This window comes from Protomyctophum bolini, assembly GCF_963924005.1.
Source record: "Protomyctophum bolini genome assembly, chromosome: 5".
Taxonomy (NCBI): domain Eukaryota; kingdom Metazoa; phylum Chordata; class Actinopteri; order Myctophiformes; family Myctophidae; genus Protomyctophum; species Protomyctophum bolini.
The window spans coordinates 20,994,121-21,018,515 of NC_137866.1; the positions used below are offsets into that span (position 1 = coordinate 20,994,121).

The window sequence follows — 24,395 nt, forward strand, 5'->3', positions numbered from 1 at the left end:
TGTGTGTGTGTGTGTGTGTGTGTGTGTGTGTGTGTGTGTGTGTGTGTGTGTGTGTGTGTGTGTGTGTGTGTGTGTGTGTGTGTGTGTGTGTGTGTGTGTGTGTGTGTGTGAGCGTGTCTCTGATCATGTGACATGTGATTAATACTTGGTTTGCGCGCCCAGTTGTGTGCACCGAAAATTGCAGATCTAGAAGGTGTGAGCAATTTTTGGCTTTTAGACGTCTAAATGTCTGATCCGTCTCATTAAACCTGTGTGTGTCAAATGAACAATAATGACTGCAACCCCACCCCCACCCCCACTCACTCCTTTCTCCCCCATTCTTCCTCTCTCTGTCCCTCCGTGTCCCAATCTGCCGTTCGCCCGAATCACCGCCCGCTCTACTGTCACTGTCTTCCTGTAGAAAATGATGAAGGATAACAACCTTGTGCGCCACCTGGACGCGTGCGAGACCATGGGGAACGCCACAGCCATCTGCTCGGACAAGACCGGGACCCTCACCACCAACCGCATGACTGTGGTGCAGACTTGGATAGGTTGGTGCAAGTCACTCAAACCTGACCTCAACCTTTTCAGACATAATATAACATTAATATAAACTGAAATTAAACGGAATCCAGTGGCTTCCTTGGGAATCAAACAAAACCATGGTATATATGCTTTGGAAAGTGGTCAGCAGTAATGTCAAGAGTCTGGGGGTCGGGTATTTTGTTTTGTAATGCAATTTATAATTGCCCACCCCTCACCCCCCATCTAATAAATAAATGATGAGAAGACGATGACATATTTTTACTGCCAATGTGATTGAAGTTCTATTTGATGTGTCCCAGGTGACGTGCGTCACCGGGAGGTCCCAGACCCAGGCCAAGTCAACCCCAAGACTCTGGATCTAATAGTCAACGCCATCGCTATCAACAGCGCCTACACCTCCAAGATCCTGGTGAGTGACTGTTACGACCTGGCTCGCATAAGGCCGTAACAAAAAGGAGTGGAGGAAGGTTTTTTATTAATGAACTATAAACAACTGAAACATACCACACATGGTGGTGTATCTACGTATAGTGTGGGATGTTGAATAGTGCAATCTTTTAACCAAAGATAATCAAATGCTGCATGCTTCCATCAGGGGAAGTATAGAGAGAGGCATTATAATGACCTACGCTCGCACGCACGCACGCACGCACGCACGCACAGTCCCTGACAGGAGAGGACAGGCCAGGCCAAGTGGCCGTGACAGTTTTATACAGTCATAAATGTATTGATGTAGAGGTGCACTGAATCTTATTCTTCACTCTTTGTCCTCCGTCTCCGTTTATCTTCCACCCTGACTTCTTCGTGCACCATCCCCAACATATCCCATTTATATACCAGACAGTGGTCTTGTGGTTAGAGTGTCCGCCCTGAGACTGGGAGGCCGGGGTTCGATCCCCGGCCGGGTCATACCAAAGACTGTAAAAATGGGACCCAATGCCTCCCTGCTTGACACTCAGCATCAAAGGGTTGGTTTGGGGGGTCAAATCTACTAATCAAATGATTCCCGAGTGCGGCACGGCTGCAGCTGACCGCTCCTTGGCTGCAGCTCACCGCTCCTTGGCTGCAGCTCACCGCTCCTTGGCTGCAGCTCACCGCTCCTTGGCTGCAGCTCACCGCTCCAAGAGATGGGTCAAATGCGGAGAACAAATTGCACTGCGGTAACGTGTGTGACAAATCGTATGACTTTGACTTCTCTCTCTCTCTCTCTCTCTCTCTCAGCCACCTGATTCGGAGGGGGGTCTCCCGAAGCAGGTGGGCAACAAGACAGAGTGCGGTCTCCTGGGCATGGTGTTGGACTTGCAGCAGGACTACGCTACGGTCAGAGAGCAGGTCCCAGAGGAGAGCCTCTACAAGGTAGGGATTATTAGGGAACTATTCACCAGTGGTGGGAAAAGTACTCAATTGTTTTACTTAAGTAAAAGTACCAATACTGCAATTTAGAACTACTTTGTTACAAGTAAAAGTACGGAATTAGAAATGTACAAAAGTATCAGCATCAAAATGTACTTCACAAGTTCAAACTGTGTACAACATCTTTTGAAAATAGCAGATCGGCTATTTTCAAATGTATAGGGTTGGGTTGAAGTACAATTCCCATAATGCTTTGGTGCACTGCTATTCTCCTTGTGGATAGGGGGAGGGCTGTCTTAATGAGACATGTAGTCCAGGAAGTAAGTGAGCCCAGTGTCCATGACATCATGGCCCATGGACACTTTGAAATACTAAAATATCTAAAAACAAATACACATAAAACCCCCCAGGAAAGTGTTTCTTGTCTCTCCAAAATCATTAAAATAAGATTTGGCCCTTTAATGCTTGGGTCATATTTGTGTAGTGTGGCTGTACTAAGAAGCTAGAAGTCCATAGAGGTTGTGCTGCTCTGCTCCAGTCCACCAAAGATAGTAGCATGAAAGATGTATTGTTTTTGCGTACAAAATGTTGGGCAATTTTGTGATAATGTTGTTTGCAAATGGACATTGTCGCCTATGGGTGGTGAATGATGTAGGCGGAGGAATACACATTCTTTAACCCATTTTGGACTGAAGTCGATTAAAGAAAGGCTTCTAAATCCTAAAAACAAATCTGAAAACCTATGTTCCTATGTCAGTGGAGCTCTGCAACCTTTTTCATGTCAAGGACCCCCAGAATTATCTCTATTGGGCCGCGGACCCCCATCTCAAAATATGTAGTTCCAGGGACTCCCCAGAAGCCAATACTTTAGTTAAAGATATTCGCTCTGAAATATATATATTCAAAGATTTGCAACACATTTTCACGACTTTTCAAAAATAGATAATACAAGCTCATATAGCGACTATAGCGCCACTCTGTTGCGCGCTATGGCATGCATAGCATGATCCACACTACTCCAGTCCTGATAGAGCAGTGAAGTGCTAGTATTGCCTCACTGTTCTGAGCAACCTGAACTTCTGAAGTCTATACCAAGTTCTATGCTTTGATGCATTAGACCAGATAACAGGATTACAGCAGTCCAGATTTGACATAACTAGAGATTGTATGACTATAATTAAAAATACATTGCATGGATGCACCTAGGACGTATCTTCAGTGATGTTTCCTGAGGTCAACAGGGTTTCGGGTCTCCCAACACCATACCCGCCCTCACTCAGGCGACCCAGCCGGGGTTGATCAAATCCCGACTTACGTCCCAGTAGCTACCCTTGATCAGTCCATCAGGGAATGATCAAGGCCACACAATCCGTTGCTCTGGAACTACTCTGCCGGGACTGGGAGAACCAAAATCTGGCGCGTGGAGAGACTAGGCTCTGTGGGTTGACTCCTGTCCGGGCCCCTCCTACGTCTCACCAGGTCCACTCCTGCTCTCACCAGGCCCAGGACCTGTGCGTTGCACCAGACTCCCAGCACCAGGCACTCCATTCAGGAGTGGTGGATTATAATCGCCCTCCTAAAGGTTTGTTGGGCTTCCTCCTCACGGAGGACACAGGCTGGGGCGCTAACCCACACTGCTCACCTGTGGGCCGTCTACATTCTGGCTGTCACCCGTCTCTCCGGTGGTCACCAGACTATACCTGGTTGTCACAAAGTCTATTCCTATGAGTCATGAGTGACTAGTCTAATTGTTGTGTTCGTTAGCAGATGAGCTCTCCTTCTAATGGCATATATGCCATTACTCATTCTGACCACTGAGTGTGACCATACCAGTGTTTCATCAAGTGACTCGCAGCTGTTTGACTTCTTTAACATGCTCAACAGTAGCACCCTGAAAAGAAATGCTTCATTTCCGATCTGTCCTGAGGGCATATTTAGAGCCTATTTCCATGCGTTTGGTTTTTAAGACATTCAACTTCAGCTTCTTTTCCATCCATTAGGAAACCAGCCGTATCTCTAGTTGAAGCACCTCATCGATGTGTTCAATGCTCTCTGACGATACAGACATAATTGAACCACTCATCAGCACGTCAGTGCACTGCTTCTGTAGAGCTTTGTCTGCATGCCGTAGATCTAAGTTAATGTTGTTTTCTGCAAGATAATGCTGGATCTGCTTAACCCATTCTGAGCGGGAACCCCTTTTGGTGTTTTAAGCATTATGTCATACTTTGGCTATTTTTTTTTAAATCGTTAAAATGTGGCGCAGATCTTTGAATATATATTTCAGAGCAAACATTTTTGAGTGGTGCAACTACTCCTACAACCAGCAATGTCCGTGTACCTGTGTACCGTGGTCATGAGCACCAGTGGTGTGCGCAACTGCGCATGCGTGCACGCACGTGTGTAGGAACTGAAATTGGAACGATATAGAGAAGAAATTGGAGCGATACAGAGAAGAAATTGGATGATACAAATTGGAACGATACAGAGAACCAATAGACGGGAGTTGCACCACTCAGTTCACACGGGTGTGATTTTTAACTAAAATATTGGCTTCTGAGGGGTCCCTGAAACTACATATTTTGAGATGGGGGGTCCGTGGCCCAATAGAGATAATTCTGGGGGTCTTTGACATGAAAAAGGTTGAGCACCATGCACTAACATACTGTAGAAACATGTTTTTTTCAGACCTCAGTCCAAAATGGGTTAAACATAATTCTCTCTCTATCTCTCTCTCTGTCTTTCTCTCTTAGGTGTATACGTTCAACTCGACGCGTAAGAGCATGAGTACGGTGATCAAGCTGCCTGATGGCTCCTTCCGTCTCTACAGCAAAGGAGCATCTGAGATCCTGCTCAAGAAGTGAGTGCTGCATGGAGAGGGATGGGTGACGTTTACATTCGCCATCAGCATTGTTTATTGTTTATTGTTTATAAGGATCCCCATTAGCTTTTGCCTTGACAAAAGCTAGTCTTCCTGGGGTCCGACACAGACAAACATTCAACATTTAACAAAGGCAATACTTACAATTGTACAAAAGTACAATTGTACTTTAATACAAACTCAAAATAAAATAAAAATAAGAAATAAAAAACATAGGAGAAATAAAAAACAAATGGTAGCATGTTGCTACCAACGTGTGGTTAGGGTATTGACATGAGTCAGAGAAGAAGGAAGGGAAGTTCGCAGTAGATAATTTATTAAAGGACCACTTCACCACTTTTCAACCTATCTTAATATAATAGGTCCTCACTAATATTCATGAAAAAATGGCGCAATTTGTTTCTACTCGTCTGTGTCTCATAGGAGGGCTGTGGGCAGTTCAGAAACCGTCTTCCGGTGACATCATCGATGGGGAATACAAGCTAATAGAAACTGCAGGCTTTCTAGTCCTGAAAAGTTGCAATGCGAAAATGGAAGCCATCGTTCTCACGATTCATCGTTCTCTCTCTAAAAAAATCTTGTTTAAAAATGAGACAGTAGAAAGAAATCGTGCCATTTTATCATGATTATCATTGAGGACCTATTATATGAAGATAGGTTGAAAAGTGGTGAAGTGGTCCTTTAAGAAAAGGTTTAACAACGTTTGAAGACTGAAAATCTGATCTGGGAGATCTGTAAAAGGTGACTTGTAGTTTAAACAAGCAGGGAATACTGCTATTTTATTTACAAGACATTATCCAGATAACAGACTGTAAGGCAAATTACTCAATGGAACCTTTTCCTTATATCCTCCTTGATGGCTATTTCTTTATAGATTATTACCACTATGGATATACAGTACTACATACGTATGTTGGTTAATTGGTCAGATATGTTATTTACAGTATAGAAAACATACTGTTTGCTAGATCCACAAATTCTAAGCATGTTAAACAGTAGTTTGTAGACAAAATTCTAGGATTGATCCTGTATGGTAACAGGTACGCTCGCCCCTTTTCCATCTCGCCCCACTACTCTACCTAGCTGTAAATAACAAACATAATTCATGTTTGTGATTATTTAAAAGGTATTATCATATTCATTTATCATTGTTAAGTTCACTCTGTATATCCACGGGCATAATAGCATGATGAGGCCATTACAAAACATGGGCTATAAATGGAAGAAATGTGATTAATAAAGCGAAATTTACTGCTAGAAGGTCCTAAATTAATTTAATTAAGCAGTCACCGTCTCTGTGACATGTTGTTCTTTCTAAATTTTACAAAGTATATAGAGATCGACTACTATACAATCAAATAAATCTGTATACAAGATAATTTCAGATTTCAGAGACTTAAATGAACTGTTAACTACATTTTTTTTAAATCGCGGGGGCGAGTTGGTAAAGGGGCGAGCAGTCTCGTATTCTCCTGTACAGTATCTAAGATACAGGATTTCTTACAAATAGTTTTGTAGCTTTGTTGACTGCAACAAATGCTATTTACTCAGATTTCACACTTGCACTGTAAATCTCCTTGGATATATGTCTAAATGATACATTGAAGTTAATTGTAATCTCTCTCCTGCAGGTGTTCCTACATACTGGATAAAAACGGTGAGGCTCGCACTTTCCGCCCACGCGACAGAGACGACATGGTCAAACAGGTGAGCTAGCTGCTAGGATAACCGTTTTGCTTTCTCCAGCTTCTGCACTCTTTATACACAGCAAAGCAAGACACAAGTATAGGCTTAAATACAGAATTATGCCTCACGGCTCACAGCTGGGTGGTAAACTTCAGCTTCCTGAACAACCTTTATTTATTGATTGATTGGCAGGTGATTGAGCCAATGGCGTGCGAGGGCTTGAGGACCATCTGCGTTGCGTACCGCGAGCTGTCGGGTAGCCCGGAGCCCGACTGGGAGAACGAGGCAGGCATACTGACCGAGCTGACCTGTATCACTGTGGTGGGGATAGAGGACCCTGTGCGACCTGAGGTATAGCGTGTATGTTGGAAGCGTGTGGTGCATTAACGTGTGTGCGTGCGTGTACTATGGAATATCAGCAGTGGCGTGCACAGATAGGCACTAGGGGTGCTAGAGCACCCCCCCTGCCCTAATGGCAATGTGCCATTTTGGGAAAAAACAAAACAGTTTTCCTTCTTTTTTTTGCCCTTGTACAAAAAAATGTTTTTTTGTACAGTGTGCACTGTACAGTATGTGGTCCATGGTGACATTGATCAATTCTTGATATATATATTAGTTAGGCCCCAAAATATATAAATCTCACACTATTAAGGCAACCGGCCGGTTCCCCCGCGCTGCACAAGGTGCCCTTTTTTTTCACTTGAGCACCTGCCCCTCTAAATGTCATGTGCACGCCACTGAATATCAGTCATTCTAGAATATCAGTGAGTTTCGTTAAAGCCAACATTCTCTCTCTCTAAGGTGCCCAGTGCCATTCTTCAATGCCAGCAAGCGGGCATCACTGTGCGCATGGTGACCGGCGACAACATCAACACAGCCAGGGCCATAGCTGCCAAATGTGGCATCCTTCAACCCGGGGACGACTTCCTCTGCATGGAAGGCAAAGAATTCAACCGACGAATCAGGAATGAGAAAGGAGAGGTGAGTGGGACGTGCTGATATGGTTCCCGTTTTGCATTTGAGTAAATGGTGCGCTGTGACTGGCCAGTCGCTGTGATTGACAGCCTACACCTAAACCTAACCATAACCTTAACCTCGGTAAAACTATACCTAAACCTAACCCTAACCCTAACCTCAGTAAAACTATACCTAAACCTAACCCTAACCCTAACCTCAAAACTATACCTAAACCTAACCCTACCCTTAACCTCAGTAAAACTATACCTAAACCTAACCTCAGTAAAGCATACCTAAACCTAACCTCAGTAAAACTAATGCAGTGGCTGGGGGGCGTTTCCAAGAACCCGAATGCGAAACGGATACCATATTAGCGTGGGACGTGCATTGTGTGCAGAACACTGCAGACATAGTCAAAGTCACTTCCGTCGGGAAGGTTAATTTGCAAAGGAAATGCGAGTTTGAATTCGTGGCGCTACGAAATTGCTGAGCGGACAGTGCGTGGACGACGCGATTGCAACGTCCTCGGTTTGATTCTTGCCTGAAGACATCCCCCCCCCCCCCCTGCTCCGTTTACCGTTCCTCTGCTAACCTGTCAAAAACTAAAACAGCTGTAATTTGTCTATTTTCCTGGGGTCATACTGTACTGTACTGTAAATACTGTATACATGCAGTCCTGTTGTAGATGGCTCAGCCTTCTGCAGTGCCGCAAAAAACATGGTCTTTTTGCTGGCATAATGCTGGTTCGAATCCCGATCCCGACTAATATCCAAGCAAGGCTTCCAAATAAGAACTCACCAATTCAATGACATTCTCTCAAAGCTATACATTACAGATCTGTCCTTGAAACAAAACAAAAAAATGCCGGACCACAGTTTTTATTTTCATGAATGAAAATAATATCCAATTATCCATATCAAATATTCAATCTGTTGGCCATTTCATCAGCGTGTGCACATACGCACATGGTAGGCTACTTTACGTGGTGCATAACGTGCTGTAAATATGTGTCCAGGGTCGCTCTCACATTAGTTATTTGGTGCCATCATGACACAGCATTCCTATGCATTCAAGTTCATACTCTAATCAAGTGTATACACTCTATTTTGCTTCTGTCTGCACGGGAGGATTGTCTTTTCCAGATAAGCATTTAGTCCGTACTGTACTGTGACATCAGCTGAAATCACAGAGGAGTGATCTACTGTAGGTCTCTGATGAGGACCATTATTTACCACTGACTGTCACACACTAAAGACTAAACCCCTCCCTCTCCGTCTAACTGACAGATTGAACAGGAACGAATTGACAAGATCTGGCCCAGACTCCGCGTGCTGGCACGCTCCTCGCCAACTGACAAACACACGCTGGTCAAAGGTGAGTGAGTTTTGCTATTTCCAAAGAGAAAGCGCACATTAGATAGAGATATAGCGTTATTGAAATGAATTCCTCATAGCAGTACTATAGTATGAAACTGCAGGACAAATACAGAAAAAAGGAGATACATCAAAGCTTCAAGAATTGAACAAATATATGAAAACAGATACGATTTAAACAGGTAGTAATGTACTGGGATTAGTAATAAAGTACCAAAAACCAAATGAGATTCAGGGTCTTGCTTGGCCCTTTGCACTGGGACCACAGAGGCTGTTATGAGCGATTATAACAGGCATAAATGTAAATGCAGTTTAGTGTACATGAACAATCTATACCCAGGACTATGGGCAATAAACTGTACTGTCCATGGTGGATAATGAGCAAAATAAAATCTTTATCCGATAAGAAATTCACATTATTTAGCCTAAGTGGTATATATGGACTATATATCTGTACAGCATCATAAATATGGACCATAAATCTACATTGAGTAAAATGAGGAACATATACAATCTATTCACACAGTGAAAAGCATTTATAGCAAGTTGCCTTAGCAGGCCTCTAATTATGATGGCAGTGGAAATCCCAGTAGCCCACATGAGCCAAAACACCCTTTTGGTGTTAGCATTATGTAATACTTTAGCTATTGAAAAATAGCAGATCTACAAGCTCATAGCGCTGCACCAAGTGCCGCGCTATGAGCTTGTACTGTAGGTCTGCTATTTTTAGAGACATTTTTAGAATCTGATCTCAGGTCAAAATGGGTTCTAATTATGATGCCAGTGAAAATCCCAGTAGCCCACATGAGCCAAAACACCAGAGTCGTGATCGTGAGCATCATGAGTGAGTCATTAATCAGACGATATGCCCTGTGTTTATACTGTATCCTCATGTACTCAATACATACATACTTTGATACATTACACATACTGTACAGTGTATACATACTGTACATACAGACACGTTCTCATACGCACACACACACAAGCACACGCACGCACGCACGCACGCACGCACGCACGCACGCACGCACGCACGCACACACACACACACACACACACACACACACACACACACACACACGTCACGCACACACACACACACAGTTACACCAGATTTCCCCCAATTGTGTTCAGGTATCATGGACAGCACCGTCCTAGAGCTGAGGCAGGTCGTCGCGGTGACAGGGGACGGAACCAACGACGGGCCAGCACTGAAAAAGGCCGATGTGGGCTTTGCCATGGTAACTTCTGGTTTTAAGATGTGGTCTTTGCCATGGTAACTTCTGGTTTTAAGATGTGGGCTTTGCCATGGTAACTTCTGGTTTTAAGATGTGGGCTTTGCCATGGTAACTTCTGGTTTTAAGATGTGGTCTTCTTGTTTTAAGATGTGGGCTTTGCCATGGTAACTTCTGGTTTTAAGATGTGGGCTTTGCCATGGTAACTTCTGGTTTTAATGTGGGCTTTGCCATGGTAACTTCTGGTTTTAAGATGTGGGCTTTGCCATGGTAACTTCTGGTTTTAAGATGTGGTCTTTGCCATGGTAACTTCTGGTTTTAAGATGTGGTCTTTGCCATGGTAACTTCTTGTTTTAAGATGTGGGCTTTGCCATGGTAACTTCTGGTTTTAAGATGTGGTCTTTGCCATGGTAACTTCTGGTTTTAAGATGTGGGCTTCTTGTTTTAAGATGTGGGCTTTGCCATGGTAACTTCTCGTTTAAAAAAAAAAAGTCTTACTAAAGAGAAACAATGTTTCAACCAAATAAGGTGTTCATGAAGCAGTGTTGTTTTCGTATAAATGTTCGTCGACTACCTTTTTCCACTGACGAAAACTAAATGGAAACTAAATGAAAACTAAGCTACGGTGACTAAAACTAAGACTAAATATACTGACAATTTCGCCAACAAATAAAAACTAGACGAAAATGTTAGACAGGGACTAGTGGACAGTATAAGTAATCTTACAATTAGTTGCATGCTGAAAATAGCAGATCTACAAGCTCACAACACGTCGCTGTGAGCTTGTAGATCAACTATTTTCAGCAAGTGAAAAAAACTGTCATTACGACGGCCTCAAGGCCCGCCGAAATACAATTTGTCCGACTATTAATCAACTGTAGATTTAGTCGACTAAAATCTTATGATGTTTAGTCGACTAAAACTAGACTATAAACCAAGACATTCCAGGTGACTAAAATGTGACTAAAACTAAATTAATACTATTCAAGAGACTATGACTAAAACTAAAATCAAAATTTTCTGCCAAAAACAACACTGTCATGAAGGACATGTCGGGTTGAAGCGTTGCTTTGTTATCCTAGTTCTTTTGCTGCATGAACCTTTATCCTGCATCTATACTCCATTACAGAGGTTCTCAAAGAGGGGGTGTCTCTTTGAGAGGCACACCTCTCTGGGGACATCTGGGGAAAAGCTTGAAAAATGTTGGAATAAGTTTTAAATTCTTAGCAAAAAAAAAAAAAAAAAATCTTATGGAGGTCCCTGGGCACAGAATCTTTTCAGGTGGGGGGGGGGTCCGTGTTGGCCAAATGCATATAAACATGGCGGGTCCTCGACAAATGTTTGAGAACCAGCTGCTATCAACTGCAATCAACACACATCGTTCCTCTCGGTTACATTCTCCCTACATGTTTAAACGCATTTTGGGCGGGAACCCCTTTTGGTGTTTTAAACATTATGTTATGCTTTAGCTTTTGAAAAATAGCAGATCTAAAACTAGCTATGTAGCTTGTAGCTATTTTCGAAAAATACGTGAAAATGTGCCTCAAATTTGGAATATATTTTTTCAGAACGAACGTTTTTAACTCAAATGTTTGCTTCTGGAGGGTCCCTGGAACAACATATTATTTTCAGATGGGAGTCGGAGGCCAGATCCTTTTTGGGGTCCTTGACATGAAATATTGAGTGATATAGGACCTATAGAAACATAGGTATTTCAGAAAACTGTCAGGATTTAGAAGACATTTTTTTTCCAGGCCTATAAAATGGGTTAAACCCGACCTTTGTCTCTCAGGGCATCGCGGGGACAGACGTGGCCAAGGAGGCGTCCGACATCATTCTGACCGATGACAACTTCAGCAGCATCGTCAAAGCCGTGATGTGGGGACGCAACGTCTACGACAGCATCTCCAAGTTCCTCCAGTTTCAGCTGACCGTCAACGTGGTGGCCGTCATCGTGGCCTTCACCGGGGCGTGCATCACTCAGGTAATACATGTAACCGGTGTAATCTGTCTCTCTGCGTTGTGTTGAATCATGGACAGACGGACCCAGAACTCTTTGGAAACCACGCTTTATTCTGACAAAGAATAACAACAGACACGTCTCCACGTTAGTTCTTAGTGCAACAACTCCTCTCTCGTTCCAAGACGGAAGTACAGAAGCTAGCGCGACAGTAACACAACAAATAATAGAACGTAACATACCTGACAAAGAATAACAACAGACACGTCTCCACGTTAGTTCTTAGTGCAACAACTCCTCTCTAAACAGGGTTAAACAAACACTGTATGAATCAATTTGCAAGTACAATGCTTATCATGTTATACAGAGAATTCAACAAAGACACCCACCTCGTCCCAAGACGGAAGTACAGAAGGAAGAGGTGGAGGTGTCGCAGGACATTTATACAGGGGGCAAAAGGAGGAGACTTAGACTTAGCTCCCGATCATAGACTGTAACGGTAGCCACGCCCCTCAGAACATACTCTACTTTATGGTAATGTTTTTAATAAATGGGATTTTCCAAAAAGAATATTATGACATGAGAAATTAGACTTTAAACTAGTGACTGGAAGCAGAAAGTAGTCATGACCATGTTTATTAAGGTAATACAGTCTAGGTGAAGTTGGGCCCAAATACATGGACCTCTATGGAGCTATGGGGTTTTTTGGGCCCAATGACAGTGCCACAACAGGCCATTATATGAACTTTCAGGAAGTCCCGATTTCCTTAGTGGCTTCAGAAAATATCTGTCTGACAACAAAAAAAGTGTTGTAACCTGCCGTTTTCTTCTTCTTTCTAATTATTTGTTCTGCCCGAAAAATTGTGTTTGTTGTCATGATTTGTCACGACAAGAGTTGGCTTTGTCCGCGGCATAAACGTCTTTAAATAAATACTTTCTGAAAAATGAACGAATGAATGAATTTATTTTCCGGGTCTCTCGAGGGGGCGGGACTGCGACGCTCTATTGGCATAGAGACGGAGTGAGGTTGTAGATAAACGTGGCTCTATTGTAGAGATAGGGATAGAGAAAGATGTATGTTTTTTTATTCACACCGGCGACAACAGAACTGATTATTAAATCTATAAATAGAATATTTCGATGGTGGACGTGCACCTGGACAAAATGTCTGTTTGTGTACAGACACACTTTACCAGCCATGGTCAGAATATACGAGCATTTGGCTGGTTGGACACCTTTATGGGCTTTTCTTTCTAAACCAAAACGCCTGCGCTCCCCGAGGCTATAATTTCCCCCCCCCAGTGTTCATCTAAACCTCACAGGTCCATTCATTGTGTTACATTAACACTATGCATTTCACTGTGTAAGTTTCCACACCCTGCCTGACAGTATAGAAGATGTTCCAGTTGCACCCGTAAATATCAATAACCTAAAGTTCCTTCACTATCCCTCTCCAGGATTCTCCTCTGAAGGCGGTGCAGATGCTGTGGGTCAATCTGATCATGGACACGTTTGCGTCTCTGGCCCTGGCCACCGAGCCCCCCACTGAGGAACTGCTGAAGAGGAAGCCGTACGGCCGCAACAACCCCCTCATCTCCCTGACCATGATGAAGAACATCCTGGGCCACGCCGTGTACCAGCTGGTCATCATCTTTACCCTGCTGTTCGTAGGTACTGTACTCACACACAAACGGACGCAGACAGCAAAAAACGCACGCATGTTACCACAACACTAGTCTCTCAAGACAGACTGTTATTTCGAGGAACAACAGGGGAGGCGCTGTTTTCCCGAATATTTGACGATGGGATTCTCAGATTGCCGCAACACGCACACGCACACGCACACGCACACGCACACACACACACACACACACACACACACACACACACACACACACACACACACACACACACACACACACACACACACTGAAGTTACAGTACGTCCCCCATCCCCTTCTGTTGTTGTCAAGGGCCCTGGTCTCAACCAAGCATGTTTCCGCCCTGTTTCGAACCGGGGGACCTTTCGTGTTGTGAGGCGAACGTGATAACCACTACACTACGGGAAAACCTGCTGCATCCCCCTTCCAACTATACCACTAACGAAAGAGACCATGTCCCCCTCCTCCTCCACTCCTCTCCCCCCGCCCAGGCGAGCACATCTTCAACATCGACTGCGGCCGCAACGCGCCGCTCCACTCCCCGCCGTCGGAGCACTACACCATCATCTTCAACACCTTCGTGCTCATGCAGCTCTTCAACGAGATCAACGCGCGCAAGATACACGGCGAGCGCAACGTCTTCGACGGGATCTTCCGCAACCCCATCTTCTGCTCCATCGTCTTCGGGACCTTCCTCATTCAGGTGAGTCACGCTGTGTGTGTGTGTGTGGGGGGGGGGGGGGGGGGGGAGTGGTTTTGTCTGTGTGCGTGCGTTCATATAGGCGGATCTATAGAAATGATGGGCCCCTGGGCCACTGTCATTCAAAAGGGCCCCCGTACACGTGTATATAGTAGGCCTGCAATATTCAGATTTACTTGCTTAAAAATAATAAACAGCCAAAGGTTTAGGACTTTTGGGGTTATTTTATTGACACAAATGAATAAGCCCATTGTTAATAACAGTGACGAGGACCGTGTGTGTGTCACTGCTATTTACTGTTACCCCTTTTTTTGGGGGGGGGGGGCCCTGAGCTTGAGCCTCTTCGCGGTCACACGGACGCTTAAGCTCAAGGGCCCCCCTATAGCTCAGGGGCCCCTGGGCCTGGGCCCAACAGGCGCGTTGGATAATCCTCCCCTGTGTGCGTGGAGTGGAGTTGTTGGAATCTTCCATTTACAGAGAAAAGGACAGAAGTCTGTGGTTGTTCCTTTCGGTTAATCTGTGATTAGCTCCAGCCTGTTCCCATGGCACCAGAGACCTTTTGCCACGCAGAGGACGAGAAAAATAAGAAGGGAATGAGAGAGAGAATGAATGGCACAAGAGGTGAGACGGACTGAGAGGAAAGGAGAGAGAGAGACGGGTATAGAATTACAATATGTGATACATTGTGTAGAAATGTATGACCGCGCTGTATTTATGTTGTGGTGACACTGTCACTCCGATAAGCCTTGTTTATTTCCTGATGTTGAATGGTCGCATTCAAAATGTTATTCAAAACAGAGTGTCGCGTGGAAACTGTTGACCATGTTGTGTACAGTACACTACACTACGGTGGAAATATAGCTCTTGGACATTTTCTGTTTTATATGTTTTTATTCCTTATACAGGTCAAATACAGACAAGCGATTCAGTCACAACAGTTCTTTTTTTTTTTTTTTTTTCTCCCCTGTATCCCCTCCCCCCGTCCAGAGACAGCAGACAGATGCTAGGATATAGTATAAGAAATACAAAGTGTATACAGAGAAATGGTAGCACACACACATACATACAAAATACAGAAACAAAGACAAAAACAGAAAGCAAAAACAGAGACAATAAAGGTACAAAGACTGTAATTGTAAAGAATGTATATAAAAGTAAAAAGTAAAAGTAAAAATAAAAAGTAACCGTCCGCCACCAGCAATCGTATTCCCGTGAAGGAGATATGTTCCGGCCACCTCGACCCCAGTCCCCACTAGGGGGTTAGAACATGGGGTCTGGTTACCGGTGTATTCATCTGTCCCCTAAGGGAATGTGAAGTTTTCAACATATGAGATAAACGTAGACCAGGTTCTGTCAAACTTCTCTCGTGAGCCTTGGACATTATACCTGATTCTCTCCAGCTTTAGCATAGACAGGACTTCTTGGATCCATTGAGCCACAGAGGGCGGTTTATCTGACTTCCAGTTTTTTAATATGAGTCTTCGGGCCAGCAGTGAGGCGAAAGCAATCGCACTTCTCATCTGGCCCGAGGAGCTCAACTCTCTTAATTGGGACCACCCCCAGGATGGCGGTATGGGGGTTGGGTCTTAGTGTCAAATCCCCCATTGATGAGAAACATTCAAAGACTCCGGACCAGAGGTCTATCAGTAATGGACAGGACCAGAACATGTGGCCGAGAGATGCTGATGGGTAGTGACATCTTGGGCAGTTGAAACGGGTCGCCGGGTACATCTTAGCTAATTTTGATGATTTCATGAACGCAGCATCCGAGTGTGGTGAAACTGTGGACATTCCCACTTCCGCTGAGGAAGTAATGCCACTTGACATTTTCTTTAAATCAGCCTCATGGTGGCGCTATAACAGGCCGAGTCACGTCTTTACATATTCTTTCTATGTGTTAGTAACCTTCAACAAATATTTTGATGGACAAATGTAATTCGATGCATCCCAACTGATTTCACATTCAAATGTTTCCTCTGATCCTGACTATTAAGACAGGTGGTGTGGCTTCAACAGCTGTAAATGTGCACTTCAGTGATGTGGTCCAATATGACCATCAGTTTTAAGTGTATAGTATTTTGTTATGTAAAAAGTGCAAGTGCTTTTTTGTTTAGTATATTTAAATCATTTAAATGATGCTTAATCATTACAAAGAAATGATCAAACGACATTGAGGGACCTCCAACAGCATGCCAACTGAACTTTTTGCATAAGGGACACTATGGGCCTTTCATTCATGTGTGTGTGTGTGTGTGACTGTGTGTGTGCGCGTGTGTGACTGTGTGTGCCTGTGTGTGTGTGTGTGTGTGTGTGTGTGTGACTGTGTGTGTGACTGTGTGTGTGACTGTGTGTGCCTGTGTGTGTGTGTGTAGGGGGCATGTACACTGTGTGTTGTGTAACTTGTGTGTGTACAGTACAAGGTTTTAGCAGCCGTATTGTCCACGTTGCAAGTTGTCCTGGCAATAACGAGGAGAAGCGTTCCCTAAAGATGCTCATCGTTATGTCTCATACTCTACAGCTGTGGTACACAGGTGCAAGCAGAACCGTAACGATGTCTCTCTGTGTTTCTCCTGCTTATACAGATCGTGATCGTGCAGTGGGGAGGGAAGCCCTTCAGCTGTGCCCCTCTTAATGTGGAGCAGTGGCTCTGGTGCCTGTTTGTGGGAGTTGGAGAGCTGCTCTGGGGGCAGGTAAGTACTGTAGAGACAAACGGCACATGCTGATCCAGCATAGTCTGTTTACAGTAAACAGACACTTTTTTTCCCCCCTCTCCGCAGGCAAAGCTATAAGGGGAACACTTTCTCTCACACACAATTCTATTGTATTGTATTCTACTAGAATTTCACCGCCCTTTGGGTTACGTTGCGGCGCAATATGGGAAGAAGGAAATTGCGCGGATTTGACGGCCTCCACTTCATGTTTCAGCGGTGTTTTTAAACCCAGTATTGTGCCCTTCACATGTAGTAAGGGATCAGTGGCGTGCACAGATAGACACTAGGGGGTGCTAGAGCACCCCCTGCCCTTTTGGCAATGTGCCCTTTGAAAAAACGGGGGAAAAAACATTTTCTTCCTTTTTTTTTGTACAATGTACACTGTACAGTACGTGGACCATAGTGACTTTGATCAATTCTTGATTAAAAAAAGCTTCTAATATACTATTTAGAATCTATACATCTCACACTATTAAGGCAACCGGCCGGTTCCACGCGCTGCACAAGGTGCCCTTTTTTCACTTGAGCACCTGCCCCTCTAAATGTCTGTGCACGCCACTGTAAGGGATGGCTACACATCGTAGACACCCAGGGTAAATAGTATGTGTACTGCACTGTAGTTTAAGTAACAGGCCCGTATCTGTATGTTTAGGCAAGTCAGACGTAACGTTGGAAAGACAGGTTTGGGGAGCGACCGCAGGGCTGTCAAGGCGCAGATGGAGGGAACACATGGACTCACTTGGACTCGGAACGTGTGGGGATCGGCCCAGGAGGAAGTTATTAATGTTGCTCTGGACAGGGAAGTGTGGAGCTCGCCAGGTGGAGCTGTTGCCCCCGCGACCTGACTACGGATAAGCGGTTGAAGATTGATGGATGGTTTGGGATTTAGCGTACACAGCAGGGGTGCCCAAAAGGTAGATCGCAATCTACCAGTAGATCACAAAGGCTGTGCAGGTAGATCACATGTGCCTAAAGAATATTTAATTTTCTGAATTTTTCTTGAGTTAAAGGTGACTTGATTGATTGACGAGCTCAACCTCACAATGCAATATTTTGTTTTCAACAGTGTTGCTGTGCACAAACGTCTGTAGCATTACAAATGAAATACATAAAACCCCTAACTATTAGATTTCTCAGGTACATAAAGCCTCCTCAGGTACATCCTCATAATTGTTCAGCTGACCTTTTTGTAAGTAGCTCTCACGTCATAAAAGTGTGGGCACCCCTGGCGTACAGTAATAAAACCAATCACAGTGGCTACTCCAGGCAGATAAATAATGTCCAATGTAGGGGTTAGTCCAAACCTTTAGAGTCCCAGAGTTTTGACACAGCAGCATGTGCAGCGCCCTGGACAGCAGTGTTGTTTTTGGCAGCAAATTTTCCCTTGAATAGTTTTCATTTAGTTTTAGTCACAATTTAGTCACCTGGAATGTTTTAGTGTTGTCATAAGATTTTAGTCGACTAAAATGTATTTTGGCAGGCCTTAATGCCGTCGTAATGCCATTTTCTTTCACTTGCTGAAAATAGCAGATCTAGCGCGACGCGTTGTGGGCTTGTAGATCGGCTATTTTCAGCATGCAACCAAGTGTAAAATGACTTATCCTGGATCTCCTGTCCACTAGTCCCTTCCTAACATTTTAGTCTAGTTTTGTTTGTTGTTTTGTTGACGAAATTGTCCAATACATTTAGTATTTGTTTTTGTCACCATAGCTTATAGTTTTCATTTAGTTTCCATTTAGTTTTCTGCAGTGAAAAAATGTAGTCGACGAACATTTTTCGTCTTAGTTTTAGTCGACGAGAACAACACTGCCGGACAGCGTTGTGTCTGTGCTGCAGCACGCACACACAGACACTAGGCCGGCGGGTTGTTATGGTTTCGACTCCTCCGACCTCCGCTCGGAGGAGTGTCAGTGAGTGGAGAGTAGGAGGCGGGGTCTATAAAGAGACGGGCAGGCTCCCTTTAGAGTTGAGAGACGCAGGTGTGATGATGAGGAGTGACGTCAGAGGGCAGTGTCGCAGTTTAAAACGGGTCTTTCCGCTTCATGCCGAGCACACGTGGGTGACGGTGACTAATAGGCCTGTCGATTTTAATGGCGTCCGTCCGGCGGAGAAACACGGAGGTGTATAAGGAGTGACGTCAGAGGCCGTGTGCAGTGGGTCTATGCCGTGTTCGTTCCGCGTGGCGAGCTTATAAGTTTTCCATTATAGCCTATATAGGGGGATTTGATCTATTGATCTATTCTATTCTATTCTAATGATAGAGTTAGTTCAGTCAGATGTACTCTATTGGGTTATTAATACGCTGCATTACTATGTGGTTGTATACAGCGTGTGCAAGACCCACATATACGCTGATATGTGGCAATCAACAGACCAATCGGGCGGGGTATTTAAGCACACCTATAAGACTGCATTCTTCCCGCCTTTCCTTCTGCATATGGTCGCTGGTTGTTGTTATGTGCTGTTATAGAGCGTCGCAGTCCCGCCCCCTTTCATGACGACGCCAGGGCCCAGGAAATGAATCCCAATGCATTTCCCCCCCATAGACATTTCAAAAAGTATTTATTTAAGGACCTTTTAAGCGTCGTATACGAAGCCAACTCGAGTCGTGACAAATCATGACGACAAACACAATATTTTGGACCAAAAACAACAAAAAAGTGTTATAACCTGCCGTTTTTTCCCTACTTTCTAATTCTTTGTTTGTCCCAAAACATTGTGTTTATTGTCATGATTTGTCACGGCAAGAGTTGGCTTTACGTCCGCGGCGTAAACGTCTATTAAATAAATACTTTCTGAAAAGCCTATGAGGAAAATGAAAATTCTTTCCCGGGTCTCTCGAGGGGGTGCGGGACTGCGACGCTCTATGCGCCACCCAATCTCTGCTAGGGTTACAGAATGTGGCAGTTATTTGGACATTGGGTTAATTAGGATAATTGGACATTGTCTGTCTGTCTGTCCGCCTGAAAACTATTCCCGTGTCATGTGACCCGCGGCCGACAGGTGGTCACCTCGGTGCCGACTGAACGACTGCCGTGCCTGAAAGAGGCGGGGCTAGGCCTGGAGCCCGGGGGGGAGGAGGAAGAGGAGATGGCGGACGACGAGGAGGAGATTGACTGTGCCGAACGAGAGCTGCGCCGTGGACAGATCCTCTGGTTCAGAGGCCTCAACCGCATCCAGACCCAGGTACTGTTGTCCCATTTAGGCCTCCTGACGTCCAACATTTAAAAGAAATGTCTTCGAAGACAGTTTTTTTGAAAAACCTTATGTTTCTGTATCAGTGGTTCTCAAAAAAGGCACATTTTCACGATTTCGTTCGTTCATCAGAGATCACCCTGAGTCACTCCTATATCCTGTTGAAATGGAAATGTGAAACATCAGGTTGTTAATGAGAAGTGGCATACTTCAAATGGCCATGTGGTACACAAAGCAAATTATAGACACGTCAAAAATGAGTACTGCAAATTGCAGTGGACAATAATTGGGACTATGTCTAGTACTACAGACACATCGTGGCCTTTTTAGATGCCAACATGAAGCAAAAGGGAGAGCCTTTTGGAATTAAATAATAATGAGAATAATAACAACAACACATCTGTTATCATGCTTTTTAGCTGTATTAGATAATGTGCCTTTCTTTGTGTTTGACATATAAGCATATAACCAGCTGTATATTTGCATAATTATTCCTCTGTCTTTCAAAACCTAGAATGTCTCTCTCTCTCTCTCTCCTTTCTTTCTGTTTGAACTGACTTTGACTTTGTGCCAAACGTAATGATTCCACTTCTCTCCAAACACAGCTAAACGGTTCTGTTCAGCTCAACGTCTCTCAAGTCTCTATAACTCCACTGTATATAACAACTGATATTTTTAGACATTCGTGAAAAGAGAGGGACAAATAAATCCTATACTTGCGTGAAAGTGTCTATGGTTATGGGTGTCTTTGAGCAGTGCACACGTACCTGTGTTTGTATAGCCTATGAGACTGCGTGATTCTCACACTGTTTTTACATGCCAGTAAAAGTGCCTCTTGTTTTGGAAATGTGCAAAAATCTTCATCAGAAGGGCTTTGTCTGAGAGTGTGGACAAACACAAACACACACACACACACACACACACACACACACACACACACACACACATACACGCACACACACACACACACACGCGCACACACACATCCCTGTAGGTGCATCTAAAAGTATACATTTGCAATACGCGCACGCACATACGCACAGGCACGTCGCGTGTGCGAGTTACATATACCTACAGTACAGGCACACACACACACACACACACACACACACACGTCACACACACACACACACACACACACACGCACGTCGCACACACACACACACACACACACACACACACACACACACACACACACGCACGTCGCACACACACACACACACACACACACACACACACACCAGACCTATACTTCTTCCAACCCCCTTCGCTATTAAGTACGTGTTGCTGTTTTGTCTCTGCCCTGCAGATGGAGGTAGCGCGCACGTTCAAACGAAGCAGTTCGTTTCAGGGTGCTGCTGTGGCGAGGCGGCGCTCCTCCGTGCTCAGTCAACAACTCCACGACGTAAACACACTCTCTACCCCCTCTCATGTAGCTCTCTCCACCGCCACAGCCAATACCAGCCCCGCTCCTGGGAGTGAGTCAGCCGAACGCGCCCGTACACATGAATACCGTTGACATAGATATGCATTATACGCACGGACAGTGACCACAATGAAGGACATATACTATACGCAAAACATATACTGTATACATACATGCATGCATTCATTTTCCTTCTCCTGGGCACGCACGCACACACGTACACGTACACACACACACACACACACACACACACACACACACACACACACACACACACACACACACACACACATACATACACTTCTGCACGGCACGTGGACTGCAGTAATACTTTATGGTTGTGGCTCGCTGCTCGTATATGTGTGCGTGTGTTGTCTCCTCTCCTCTCTACTCTCCTTATCAAACAGCACCCAGTCCCGGACGGATCTGTCCTGGTCCTTACTGGTCTGGTCTGGTCTGGTCTGGTCTGGTCTGGTCCTAGACCTAGTCCATTCCCCAGCCTGGAGTTCTGTTCTATGTTAAATGGTGTTGGGAGGGGGGTGGGGGAGAGAACCTGTCATTCTCTTTCTGTCTAAGAGGCCGTGATGGTGTCCCAAGGTGGAAACTTTTCAATTATACCCAAAACTGCCTGTTAACGAAGTTTAAAAAATATTCAAATGGGAGGGACTGCAGAACACTGAAAAGAGAAGAACAAAAATGGAAAATGGTCAACAAAAAGTTGACACGGGCCCAAACGATCAGAGAGAAGAATGACACCTCCTTCCTCCTGCACCATTATGTAAACTTCCTGTCTGTTCATGAGGTCAAGCATGGTTACTATGGTTGGCTATACTGTTGTACAAAATCACCTCAAGTGGTGTGATTGACGTGTGTGATTATAGCAATGTTATAGAATTAATTAATTAACATCTGAGTTTGAAAAAAACCAAAACAAAACGACCAGCCTGTATGATTTGATTGTCACTGTGCTGTATAGAATGCATACTCATCACGACACAAATGGCTTTCCACATGGCTTATGCAAACGCTCCATTTAACTGTAAACCTTCGAGTATAAAACGCCCAGTGATACAGCTGCTGTTCTTTGAGATTGTCGCACATTGAAGTACCCTCTGTCGCACTGGGCCCTTCTTCTGCCATTCTTCTGCCTCTATGCCTCTCATTTTAGTTTGGTGCCACCATTGTTGCCAATTTGTTGTCTTGCTCTCCCATAACAGCATTCTACAGCTCTCTGATGTCACAAGTTTGGCTCTCTCACCTCTCCCCGATGTCTCCAAACTCCTCTTCCTCCCTTTCTCTCTCTCTCTCTCTGTCTTTCCATCACAGTTATCACTTTCTCCTCTGTACTCTGTACTCTTTTCGGGAGATGTTGCAGGTTTCCCAAGTTGACTTGAAGGCAACAGAGACGTGTGAACTGTGTTGTGATCTGTTAATCCTTGAGTAGACATGGTGTTTTGTTAGAGATTCTGAATGTATTTAGATTTGACCAGATCTAAATATACAGGCTCTGGCGTAGCATATTGATAAGATTCCTTTTTAGTAACATTTCTCTTCTTTTTTTTAATTCTTTAAATATGTATATATTTTTTTATTGTGTTCCCACATTCTTCTTTCAACTATACATCCTTTCACTTCCTTAGTGGGACAGTGTCAAACCATCCTTAATTTCCCGTCCATTTTTTTACTATTTTATAGTTTTATGTCAGTTCTGCGTGTGTCTGTATATGAGTGTGTCTGTATATGAGTGTGTCTGTATGTGAGTGCGTGTGTGCTTGCGGGTGTGTGTGTGTCTGCATATGAGTGTGTGTGTGCTTGCGTGTGTGTGTGTGCGCATGGCAAAGCTGACGTGACGAAAGCCGCAGATGAGACTGGTCCCTGATGTGTGTTTCAGGTTTCTCTGTCTGTGTGCGAACGTGTGAACCTGTGTGTGTGTGTGTGTGTGTGTGTGTGTGTGTGTGTGTGTGTGTGTGTGTGTGTGTGTGTGTGTGTGTGTTTGAGCTGTCTCTTCATTTACTTGTCTCATCCGTATAGTCACTGTGTCTCCTGAGTTGCTTCTCCTTACTTACACCTCCCCTGCTTCTCACCATGCTATCATCAGTAGGTGTAGAGTAGATGCAGACAGACTCACATGGGCACCGCCATGACACCACCATGCTATCTTTGTTTCCCCTCCTCTGCAGACACTATCGATATGGCTTCACGTCGTATATAGGCCACACTGTTCATAGAACTCATAGACACATATAGAGTCCAAGTATAAAGCTCTGTAGGCCTATTAGCGACTCCAGTCTAGCACTCACAAAGGCAGGGACGAAGGGATCGACAAAGTGTTTAAATGGTTTCCAGTTAGCATCCCCGGCTAACCCCCCCCCCCATATCTGTCCGTCCGTCCGTCCGTCTGTCCATGTGTGTGTGTCCGTCCGTCAGTCTGTTGGACAACTAAATCTCCGACACAGATTGACGTGAAACTGTGCACACAAACTATACCGGGAAGCCAGACCTCTTTCCCATTTTTCACATTATTATATAACTCCTATAGATTTCGTCCAAACGTCACGCAAATCGTATCATATAATCGGGTGATCAAGACGGATCTGTCCGATTATTCATATTCCATCCTGACTGGAATCTAAAGTTTGGTGGTGGTCAGTTTTGAACAAAATACCTCAAATCATGAACACAGCATCCAATTGCAGTGAAACTTCACTTTGCCCAGGTGGCAGATT

General features: G+C 44.4%; 1 protein-coding gene across 1 annotated transcript in view; it reads left to right on the top strand.

The window, feature by feature from the left end:
- atp2b3b (ATPase plasma membrane Ca2+ transporting 3b) overlaps positions 1-24,395 on the top strand; it is a gene marked incomplete at both ends in the record, with an annotated part of 53,025 nt that overhangs the window by 23,125 nt on the left and 5,505 nt on the right. Inside the window, 15 exons of the mRNA XM_080762820.1 lie at positions 401-533; positions 828-937; positions 1,750-1,884; positions 4,635-4,741; positions 6,394-6,469; positions 6,641-6,799; positions 7,250-7,429; positions 8,692-8,779; positions 9,916-10,022; positions 11,809-12,000; positions 13,434-13,647; positions 14,129-14,340; positions 16,920-17,027; positions 20,052-20,234; positions 21,553-21,648. Of these exons, the coding sequence (XP_080618946.1) occupies positions 401-533; positions 828-937; positions 1,750-1,884; positions 4,635-4,741; positions 6,394-6,469; positions 6,641-6,799; positions 7,250-7,429; positions 8,692-8,779; positions 9,916-10,022; positions 11,809-12,000; positions 13,434-13,647; positions 14,129-14,340; positions 16,920-17,027; positions 20,052-20,234; positions 21,553-21,648 (2,100 nt within the window). The remainder of the gene's footprint in view (positions 1-400; positions 534-827; positions 938-1,749; positions 1,885-4,634; positions 4,742-6,393; positions 6,470-6,640; positions 6,800-7,249; positions 7,430-8,691; positions 8,780-9,915; positions 10,023-11,808; positions 12,001-13,433; positions 13,648-14,128; positions 14,341-16,919; positions 17,028-20,051; positions 20,235-21,552; positions 21,649-24,395) is intronic.